General features: G+C 32.3%; 2 protein-coding genes across 3 annotated transcripts; one reads left to right on the top strand and one right to left on the bottom strand.

The window, feature by feature from the left end:
* Window positions 1–2,412: 2,412 nt before the first annotated feature.
* Window positions 2,413–5,270, bottom strand: LOC125061834 (methionine-R-sulfoxide reductase B1). Of its 2 annotated transcripts, none has more exons than XM_047667452.1 (4): window positions 4,950–5,270; window positions 4,716–4,820; window positions 4,488–4,649; window positions 2,413–2,934 (listed from the first exon to the last, which is right to left on the bottom strand). In XM_047667452.1, exons 1-4 carry the CDS (start codon window positions 5,065–5,067, stop codon window positions 2,753–2,755), a joined length of 567 nt encoding a protein of 188 aa, XP_047523408.1. In that variant the 5' UTR covers window positions 5,068–5,270; the 3' UTR covers window positions 2,413–2,752. The 2 variants fall into 2 exon arrangements, with proteins under 2 accessions (XP_047523408.1, XP_047523409.1); XM_047667453.1 differs by having other exon boundaries at window positions 2,413–2,898; window positions 4,950–5,268.
* Window positions 5,271–7,547: 2,277 nt separating this feature from the next.
* LOC125061895 (F-box-like/WD repeat-containing protein TBL1X) lies at window positions 7,548–10,727 on the top strand. The gene is made up of 8 exons (XM_047667530.1): window positions 7,548–7,744; window positions 7,819–7,968; window positions 8,043–8,185; window positions 8,262–8,461; window positions 8,623–8,743; window positions 8,964–9,116; window positions 9,415–9,606; window positions 9,693–10,727. Exons 1-8 carry the CDS (start codon window positions 7,687–7,689, stop codon window positions 10,191–10,193), a joined length of 1,518 nt encoding a protein of 505 aa, XP_047523486.1. The 5' UTR covers window positions 7,548–7,686; the 3' UTR covers window positions 10,194–10,727.
* The last annotated feature ends 33 nt before the right edge of the window (window positions 10,728–10,760 follow it).

The raw sequence follows: 10,760 nt of genomic DNA, 5'->3' as shown, positions 1-10,760 counted from the left end.
GGTAAAATGAAGACTGTTTATGCAATTTTAAAATTTAATTCACATAAGGCCGCGTAGTCCGAATACTATATACCCCTACCAACCCCTTTTTTCAGCCATGCCCCACCTTAGTCTTTCTAAAATTCTTGCTATATAACATACATACTTATATATGTTAACGTAAAATTATAAACACCGTTAGATTGTTATCTATCTCGCGAGATTATAAACTGTCGAAAGATTGTGAACCTCAGCTTACTGCTTACAATTTAACGTATTATTATTCGGTAGATTGTACTACACTAACTTAGTTATCATTCAAACTTCTTTGGTCAATTACAGATTAATTTTACTTCCCAACAATTTCATATAACTACCGAATAATAATACGTTAATTTGTAAGCAGTTCGTTGAGGTTCACAATCTTTCGACAGTTTATAATCTCGCGAGATAGATTACAATCTAACGGTTTTTACAATTTTACGGTGACATATATAACTTAACAAACTTAAATGATTTTTAGGACGCAATTACTAGGAAATTGATAACGAAATACGGTAAGTAAATTTGCAAAACATAATGAAAACTGAAATTTGAAAATAATTTTCGAATTGTCTTAACAATCAAATTGCCCCCATGTGGGGCGTGGAAACGTTGAAAATAATACGAAAATAAAATATAATTAAGCCAGCTGAGTAGGAATTTATGATGGCTATAATAAAGCATTAGTATCTCTGGCCAGTTGAAAAAATACACAGATTGTAAACGCTTTTGTTTATATCCGTCTTTCTGTCTAATACTTCGGACTACGCGACCTTTGGCTATGTTTTCCATGTTTTATGAATATATACCCAAAGAAATTTAGAATTTCCGTTGCCTATTCGCTCTTTACACCACGGCCTAGACTTTATTTTGCATCTGTGACAGCTTGCATTCCAAAAGTCATCGTTGGAATGGCTGGGGCAATTGGCCTATTATTGTACAGATGAGCCAATTTATGAGAGCTTGAAGAAAGTACTCCATTTATTTTATAAATTAGTCTTATAGGAGTGTAATTGTGATCTTGAAGATGAATTTAAGATAAGAATTAACTGTAATTATATGTAAACTAATTCAAAAATGTATAATGTAATATTATGTATGAAACATGCAGTTTTTTATTTATTTAACACCAGTGCCATGTATGAGCAACTTGTGCATAAATTATGAACCTATAATAAATACCAGATTCACCCTAATGTAGTGTGTTTTGATTTTGTATAGAAGTAATTTGCTATCGGGAATATTTACAAAGAGGATCCAGAGAGTTGCAATACGTTGAAACGTACGCAAAATCATGGACGTGTCAACTGTCGCGTATCAGTGATGCCAACATGGATTTTTCCCAATTTAGTGGTAAACATGATGTCTAGGGATTTTTTGAAAGGAATAATTGTTTATAGTTAAGAAGATAACGAATAAGCGCGGCAAATTCATTTTTTTTTAGTATGGTATCCCTAAAAGTTTGATATATGTGGATTAAACTTACTTGATTTTATTTTATTATTCTTTACATTGATAGTAACTATAGTTCTATGACATTAAATACTATACGTATTTAGTCTTTTACAATTGATACTTAAAATGACTAGCATTGCATGGAAAACTAAAACTATATTTATTATAAAACTCAACTATATTCGGAATAATCAAATCCTGCGAAAGAAACAAAATATTCTTTCAAATAAAGTTTAAGCTATTATACCTGTTAACAATTCGGAAAAAAATATATAATAGAAATAAAAATGAGTAATTGCATGAAGTATCAAGTCAATAAATCAAACTAACCTAAGAAATTCAATGACATTCTGTGTTGCCATCCGAAAGTTTTCAAATAATTCAATTATCTTCTTTCATTAGCCAGACTCTAACGTACCCAACGTTATAAACAATTCTTTAAAAACGACCGATTTTATACAATTTATATTATCAAATATAATCTCCAAGCGTGACTATTACTGAAATATCAAAAAGCTATAATACTACAACATCGAAATTACAGCTATTTATTACTTGAATGTATTTTTGATAAATTATTATCTTAAATACAACGAAAAGTTTAGGGTTTTAATCGATAGTTAGGTGAATTTTAAGTAAGTCCTAGAGGGAACAATATGTTGGCATCAGTGGGGTGTACGTTTAGATAGATTGTAGACCAATCACAATCCGAACGGAACATGCCAATTTGTATTTACATTCTCACTTCCCTAATCCCTTGTGTGAATTTACTTGTCAAGAATCCTAGAATATCGAATCGATAACGCGACATTTGTCGGTCGCCTTACTTCGAGTTAAATTAAAAAAAGGTTGTATTGCATTTGCGTATTAGCTGTGGGCAATCAACACTTGAAGGAACGGGATGGGCTCATAGGGAAAATTATAAATATAACCAAATTATTTACAAAAATATTTATTGTTAGTCACAAGCCATAATCAGTAGATATTACACATCTTTGTACTACAAAGATACTACAGTAAACAATATTTGATAATGGAATTATATTTATCATGACTTCAATGTGGTAACCAATGTTACATTATGCAAAATAACAAATTGTAGTCTAAATTAAATATATAGTTAAAAATAACTTCTTATACAATTAGTAAACAAAAGACCTTATTAAGTTACCGCTCTTATTCGTTACATAAATAAATAGTATACATAATTTGTAAATAGTTACTGTATATATTCAGTTAAGTACAATGAGTAGACAATTCTGTACTTAAGAAAATTCTAATCATTTCTCTCTTCCGCCGGTATGAAGTCAATAGATGCCGAATTAATACAAAAACGTTTCTTGGTGGGTGCAGGCCCGTCATTGAACACATGTCCAAGGTGAGCTGAGCACTTGGAGCATCGCACCTCAGTTCGCACCATACCTGGTCGTGTTAAAACCAGTAATATATTCGCCCCAACTATGTTCATTCACCAAAGCACAAAATATCACATATAATGATTCCATGATTCCAATGGTTTTCGTTTCGTGTGGTGGTTGGCGACGCAGCAGCAGCAGTTGACGTCCGGAGCAGCCATCCGGAGAAGGCAGGACAGGACAAGGCGGATCAAGGAGTGTAGGCAATGCAATTATGTCATGCACATTCCATGTTAGATGCAAATATGATGCCATGTTAGTGGTAATGCAATTGAAAAGATGTGATAAGCAATGGAACAGAACAATAATATAATAAATAAAATTGTGTTTGTCATTGTGTTACAATGAATAAATATAAATATTTTAAACACCAGTAATAAAAGAACCCAATTTGTTAGGTAAAGGTTTAGATCAAAATTATGTTTGTAGCCAGATATAAACAGCAATATTAATATACAATAATAAACATACATTTTTGTGAAGGACAGGAATAAATCAAGATGGACAATGGAAAAGGGAAGAGAAAAAAATAATAAAAACATATTAGCACAAATTTCCCAACACCATATTGATAATAATTTGACTGATTTGAATAAATAGAATATACAATAGATCAGGTGGAGAAATGTTTATTGTTCGTTAAACTTGATAGAGACTAAACAGACTTAAAAATACTTATATATATACATTCAGATAAGTAGTCCAATATTATGTCAATGTTGCATCATGCTATCTAGAGTATCTGTCTGATTATGGGTGTACATAGTAGTCATCAAAATGGAAAAAGTATTATGTGACAAGACTTGTAAGAGCACTTCTATGGCTGCATTGCACAACCTTAGAGTCACACCTAAAAACAACAAATGTTGCTAAGGTGTTTGACTATTAGACAGAAATGTCCCCAACAGGATGCAACAGGAAATCATTTGAAGATTAAACTTATACTTTTTCCAATTTTATGTTTAGAGGTGAGAACTAGATCAATTGAACCAGTGATAATGGATAATTCAATCTATGAGTGAGTGTGATTATATTTAAATGGCATTGGATAGCTAAAAGACCTTGTTAGTTTTATGGAACAATAAATAGCTATTGACATTGATATTTGTTCTACTTGATTGAATGTCGCATATTAATGAGATTGAATAGATTTTTATCAAGCAAAAGTCACTAAGGATAAAATACAATGCAAACTGGTTTTATTAGTACAATAATCCTTTGAACATAACTGTTTACTCTGTAATATAATTTAAAACTCTTTATCAGTAAAGCTTACGTTGCAGAGTATTCTTTATTAAGTGACACTCATTACAAAACAACATGTCTATAGCTAATCAAAAGTAAAACAACTCAGCAAATTTAAAATAACATATTACTAATAATGATTTTTGGTGGAAACTATTTATCTTGGAATTTAATAAATTATGTTCACATTGATTAACCAGGTAGTAGTAGCCATAAATGAATAAAGCAGTGAATTTAAGAAAGTTTCACAAGTATTTAATAAAATCTTTATTTGTATGAACTTTGTTATAATACTTGTTCTACTCTCTTAAAATATTTGTTAGTGTAAATAAGAATTCAAACAAAACATACCGGCACTAGTATCCTGGTGTAATGTTACTTTTTCCTTAGCTAGAACATCATTGAATGCTGGCCAACCACATCCAGAATCATATTTTGATTTTGATGTAAATAAATCCTGTCTACAAACTATACACACATATAGGCCTTCCTCATAAAATTTATTGTAACAACCTGAAAGAATATCAAAATAAAAAATTTGCTAATGAAAATTGTTATTTTTTTTTAAATATTAAATACCGGTATAAGGTCTCTCAGTTCCTCCTTCCTGTGTGACATGATATTGGAGTGGCGTTAATCTTTTTTTTATTGACTCCTTGTCTTCCATGGCTCTCCAAACAAGCGCTGTAAGTCGTATTATTTATGTAGTATGACGATAAAGGTGCGTTTAATCATAAGCAGCATAAATCACATTTAAAGTATCACATTAAATGTGATTTACAGTTACTAGTTTAAAAAAATTACGGTTAATACCAGTGGTAAAAGGATGTCGCAACTGAATGCTTTTATTCGACAGAACAGTTTTTCTAAATATAGTCGTTAGTGGTCGTATTAGACGCATAACTACATCACAAAATTCCAGTACTACCATATAATCTTAGCATAATGTTACGTAATAACCAAGATAGTAAAATACTGATATGAATTTTAAGTTTTGGGTACAGTTTTCATAGTTATTTTGCATAGAATATTATAATAAATTATAGATTAATGTTATTTTTTAACCGTAAATCGGAATAATAAAACAAAATTTGCAATAATGACAAATGTGACAACTGTGAACTGATAGTAAATGCTAAATGCCAATGTCAATTTTACTTTTTTTTTCTCTTTATGGCTCTGGCACGGTTTGTTAGCCAGTGTCAAGTATAAGATTTTTATAATTCGCTGTTATATAGGTCTACCAGAATCTGATGGCAAAATTTTTTAAAAAAAATTAGCGATTTTCATATGGCAATAAAAGAAAAATTTCATCTGTCAACTGAAATTTCGAGGAATTGTTTTTGGTTTGGCTTCAAGTTTCCTTTAAAAAGTGATGAAAATGTCGAAGAAACCTCTTCGATCGCAAGCAAGACATATTGTTTTCAATGTTTATCAAAGAATACTTGATCAACAAGATGCAGAACATACACAATCATCGATATTGAGCCATGTGCAAGCGTTGACTGGTTAGTAGGAATGACACGTCTTGATACTTTGACTTATGGGATTCTTCGTGTGTATTATATTATGTACTTATACTAAACTTTGGTTTATTTCAGGGGTTTCTTATACCACAAATAAACTTGGATAGTTTTGATTTAGAATTGATCAGAAACAAGATAAATGAGTTTTACACTGTTTCTTTCTCTCAAATAGGGATCGATGAATAGCGAAAATCTTGTGAACATGTAATAAAAATTGAAAATAAGTTCATAGAACAAGATCGGTTAATTACGATGCAGGAGGAAAGGTTTATTATAAATACTGCGTTGAAGACTTTTTTATGGATGTGCAGTATTTTAACCATTTTCAAGTTCTTAATTAATTAATAAACTCATGAACAGAGTAATTGGAGTTTTCATCTAAATTTCAAACCCCACATTCGCCACATTTTCAAAAATTATCATTGGATAAATTTTTATATATTTTGCATATATAAGTTATAACACAGAATCAGCCGCTATAAGGAAAAAAAAAGTATCAAAACGTTTTACTCCAATTTCCCCAGTATTGCTAGCGTCAATTTCTTTTTTCCCTTTTTGCCATCAGATCCTGGTAGACCTATAGTTATTATCAGTTTTTGAATAATTAAAAACGAAGGAAACTAATCGCGACAATTTTACGTTATATTATCCTTTTAGATGTTCATGTTCAGACAGTCTTGCCAACTTTGGGGTTTCCCCCCCAAATTTAGGGGGTACATTTATTTAGGGTGATTTTTAGGGGGTACTTTATTCAAGAATTTTTTATCTCTACAAACACGATTCCATAAATTTAAGTATATTAAGCTTCGAACGCAATCAACAAACTAAACCAAATATAAACTCCAAAGCTTGTCTTAAAGAAACAATATAATTTCACAAAACATCAATTTCTACCCCTTCCTACTTTCATTTTCACATTACGAAGTTTCATATCTTCGGCGAGGGACTTCACCCCCTTTTTTTTAAATATAAAACTGTACAAACGTTTGAATACAATCCCATATTTTGATGTTAAGTGAGATGTGGCTTTTTGGATTCGCTTAGCCCGCCTTTCAATGGTATCCAAAGCACCCAGATCGCATTTGGAAGCACCGGCCCAGACATTACTGCTTCACTCCACATTAAGCACACTGGAGCTTGATAACGTAAAAGCTTTTAGGATTTATGCCAAAATACCAATGTTTTTGCCTGCCACCTGGGTCTAAGAGTGAATAAAAGGCCCAAAGCTGAGATCAGCCGACAGGTAAATGCCATGCAACTCGGGACAATTGGACTAAGTTCGCATCTCCCCAATTTGAAACTAGTAGGGTCGACATGGCTACAGTTCTTGGACACAGACCGCACATTAGCAGGCTACCACGATCTGGGCACCATTCCAGAACTTAAAAATAGGCGATACAAGTGTATCCATTTAGGAAATAGTTCAGGTGCGACTGAAGTACTAAAGCCGGTGTTATTTGACGTTCATAAGTGTACATTGTGTTACCTATATGAATAAATGATTTTGAATTCTGGTACTTTGTTCGGCTGTGTAATCGTCGTAGTTGGTGGGTGACCGTGTATTCCTTGCTCTACTAAGCTCCCCTATGATTGCAAAACGGATCTACCTGTGATCCAAACAAACATCTCATCACCTGCGCTACTCCCAAGTCTAAGCCCATCTACTCATCAAAAGGATAAGGTAGAGTAGGCCTGAGCCTATGATTCCATGCGATGCAAGCTTGTCGTACTTGGAACCGTAGCAGCATAGGCCCAGACTCCCTCCCCTAAAATAGTTTATAAGACGTAGATAATATTTGTATAGCGACTACACACAGTGAGGTACTGTGGTCGATAGTTAAATAATAATAAAAAAATACCAGGCCAACTCCAAAAAAAAAAATTATAATGTGTTCTGTGGACTGTGTTCAATAGCGCTTTTTAGTTGTTGGTGTGGCTGTGCATTTTTATTTGTAAAATTAGATTTGTTTTTAACATTAAATTTAAATAAATTAATGGACAGCGATTAAATCTCATGAACTAAGATGAGTTTTTCTATTGACGAAGTGAATTTCCTCGTATACCGATACTTACAAGAGTCCGGTAATGTGACAGACTTGTTAGTTGTTGATTCGACAGAAGTTTGAATATATAGTTTAATAAATCTATTTGTTTAGGTTTTCACCATTCAGCATATACTTTTGGGATTGAATCGCACATTTCACAAAGCAATATAAATGGAGCCCTCGTACCTCCAGCAGCTCTTCTCAATATACTTCAAAAAGGATTACAGTATACCGAAGCGGAGATTACATTGGGCGAAGACGGTACCTAGCAACATATTACTTACTGTTCATATGATTAAGTAATACAAGTTATAGTAACTGAAATATTTTTTTAGGTTCTGAAACCAGACTTACTGAAAGTCTCAGTCTAATAGATGCTGTCACACCAGATATAGTGGCCGCACGTCAAAACGCACACAATGCTCTGAAACAGGCTAATAAAGAAACTGGTTCTGGCAGTGAACAGAATGGTGTTGAGGTTTGCATTACAGAATTTTGTGTTGTCAGCTTCCAATTGTTAATATATCTCTACATTACCAAATTGATACTTCTAGGTTCCTACCTGCGCAGCTCCAACTACAACTGCTGGTGCTGAAACACCAAGTGCCCCTGAAAGTATGGAGACGGATCAATCTATAGAAATACCACCTAGTAAAGCCACAGTACTAAGAGGTCACGAGTCTGAGGTGTTTATTTGTGCTTGGAATCCTAGCACAGATTTATTAGCAAGTGGTTCTGGAGACAGCACAGCCAGGTTAGTTTTATAAAATGACCCACAAGCTTGTTTGTCCTCCCATAGTATAAAAATATTTATCATCCCTTAATGATTTTATTATGGTTAAGATATACTATGTGATTAATGTGAGAATTCCTATTATCCCAGGAAATATAGACTAAATTGTTACATAATTTCAGAATTTGGGATATGTCTGATAATCCAACAAGTATTCCAAATCAACTAATATTAAGGCACTGTATTCAAAGAGGTGGAGCAGAAGTACCAAGTAATAAGGATGTCACATCACTTGATTGGAATGTTTGTATAATTAACTATATTGTTTCCATTTTTATATATAACATTGTTAATCACTATGATATAAGATAAATAAATTATTTAAATTTTAGATGATTCCAGAAACTTTAATTTTAAAGTACATAATTTAATATTAAATAAATCTTAATGTAAAGAATGATGATACCTAATTATATCAATAGTAGCCAAATATTCAGGTGATAATTTTATATTTTTCATGTAGTGTGATGGTAATCTATTAGCCACTGGTTCTTATGATGGCTATGCCCGTATCTGGACAACTGATGGGAAGCTTGCCTCAACATTAGGTCAACATAAAGGACCAATATTTGCTTTAAAATGGAATAAAAGAGGCAATTATATATTGAGTGCAGGGGTAAGCTCTTATGATATAATATGATTAGATATTATATGTGTAAATAATTTTTTCATGTCATATATTGTATCTTTTATTGGTTTGTCTGATAAATCTAACTGCTTCATGTATGTTAGAAATTGTCACAAGAATCATAAGACTTATTTCAATTAATTTCATTTTGTTATACAAGAAACAATTACAGAAGAATTTTGTTTTTTTTTTGCATAACATGTGCTTTCTTTATCAATATGTTAAGTTTTATTTTAAAGGTGTTTTATAATCATGAACAGGCAATTACAACTGTTTTACATTTCAGGTTGACAAAACAACTATTATCTGGGACGCGGCCTCCGGTCAATGCACTGAACAGTTTTGCTTCCATAAAGCACCAGCACTAGATGTAGATTGGCAAACTAATACCTCTTTTGCATCCTGCTCAACGGACCAGAGCATCCAAGTGTGTAAACTGAATGTTGATAAGCCAATAAAGAGTTTCTTAGGTCACACAGTAAGTATTATTTTTCATTATTATTATTTTAAAACATGTTTTTGAATATTAGTTTCTGATATAACCTTATGTGGCATATTTTACAGAATGAAGTTAACGCTATCAAATGGGATCCCCAAGGACAGCTTCTTGCTTCTTGTTCTGACGACATGACATTAAAGATCTGGTCTATGAAGCAAGATACCTGTGTTCATGACCTGCAAGCTCATTCAAAGGAAATATACACCATAAAGTGGTCACCTACTGGACCAGGGACTCAGAACCCCAACATGAACTTAATATTAGCAAGTGCCTCTTTCGATTCCACTGTGCGTCTTTGGGATGTGGAGAAAGGTGCATGTGTTCATACACTTACTAAACACACAGAACCTGTATACAGTGTTGCCTTTTCTCCAGATGGAAAGTTCTTGGCAAGTGGATCATTTGATAAATGTGTTCATATTTGGTCTACACAAACGGGATCTCTTGTTCACTCATACAAGGGAACTGGGGGTATATTTGAGGTTTGTTGGAATTCAAGAGGCACTAAGGTTGGTGCAAGTGCTAGTGATGGAAGTGTTTTTGTTTTAGATTTACGCAAGCTATAGTATGAGGTTATTGGTTAAGGATTTTATACTACAATAGCTTCTGGTTTTCACATTATTGGAGATAACACAGTAATTTTAAAATAATTAAGTACTTATTAAATGAATGATGCACTATAGACCTACTTTTGTTAAAGGAATTATATTTGTGAAATTTATATCTAAGAGACTCAGCGGAATATAAAATGTGTATTATATACCTTTTTTGAGCTGGCAACTTGTATAATGTAACTATTTATCACTTAGAAAATGCATAGATTATATCATATAGCAAACATATAGGCTATTCAAAATACTTATTTAGCCATTGGGTATGTTGACAAGGTGCCAATCAAATAAATTCTTGAAGTAGTTATTTTATTAACTTTAATTTGTTATTGTATTACAAGAATGTATTCAAAATATTGAATTTTTGTCTAAGCAATATCACATTTTAATTTATGTTGCTATACTTGAATTATTAACCAGCCTTTGTAAATGGCTATAGAAAATGACATGAAATTAAGATTAAAATTAATATATAAGTTTTTGATAAAATGCCTATTTTTTATTAATGCAAACTATAGAACC

Source organism: Pieris napi, chromosome 24 (assembly GCF_905475465.1).
Source record: "Pieris napi chromosome 24, ilPieNapi1.2, whole genome shotgun sequence".
Lineage (NCBI taxonomy): Eukaryota > Metazoa > Arthropoda > Insecta > Lepidoptera > Pieridae > Pieris > Pieris napi.
The sequence above is the reverse complement of the archived record's forward strand: the minus strand, read 5'-3'. Positions and strand labels throughout refer to the sequence as shown.

Bases quoted from the DNA above. Each gene is read 5' to 3' on its own strand.
- LOC125061834 (XM_047667452.1), bottom strand. From the start codon at position 5,067: ATGGTAGTACTGGAATTTTGTGATGTAGTTATGCGTCTAATACGACCA. The intron at 4,821-4,949 runs GTATTAACCGTA...TACGACTTACAG, and splicing joins GCGACATCCTTTTACCACTG to CGCTTGTTTGGAGAGCCATG. The intron at 2,935-4,487 runs GTATGTTTTGTT...GAATGAACATAG, and splicing joins ACACCAGGATACTAGTGCCG to TTGGGGCGAATATATTACTG.
- LOC125061895 (XM_047667530.1), top strand. From the start codon at position 7,687: ATGAGTTTTTCTATTGACGAAGTGAATTTCCTCGTATACCGATACTTA. The intron at 7,969-8,042 runs GTACCTAGCAAC...ATATTTTTTTAG, and splicing joins GATTACATTGGGCGAAGACG to GTTCTGAAACCAGACTTACT. The intron at 9,607-9,692 runs GTAAGTATTATT...CATATTTTACAG, and splicing joins AGAGTTTCTTAGGTCACACA to AATGAAGTTAACGCTATCAA.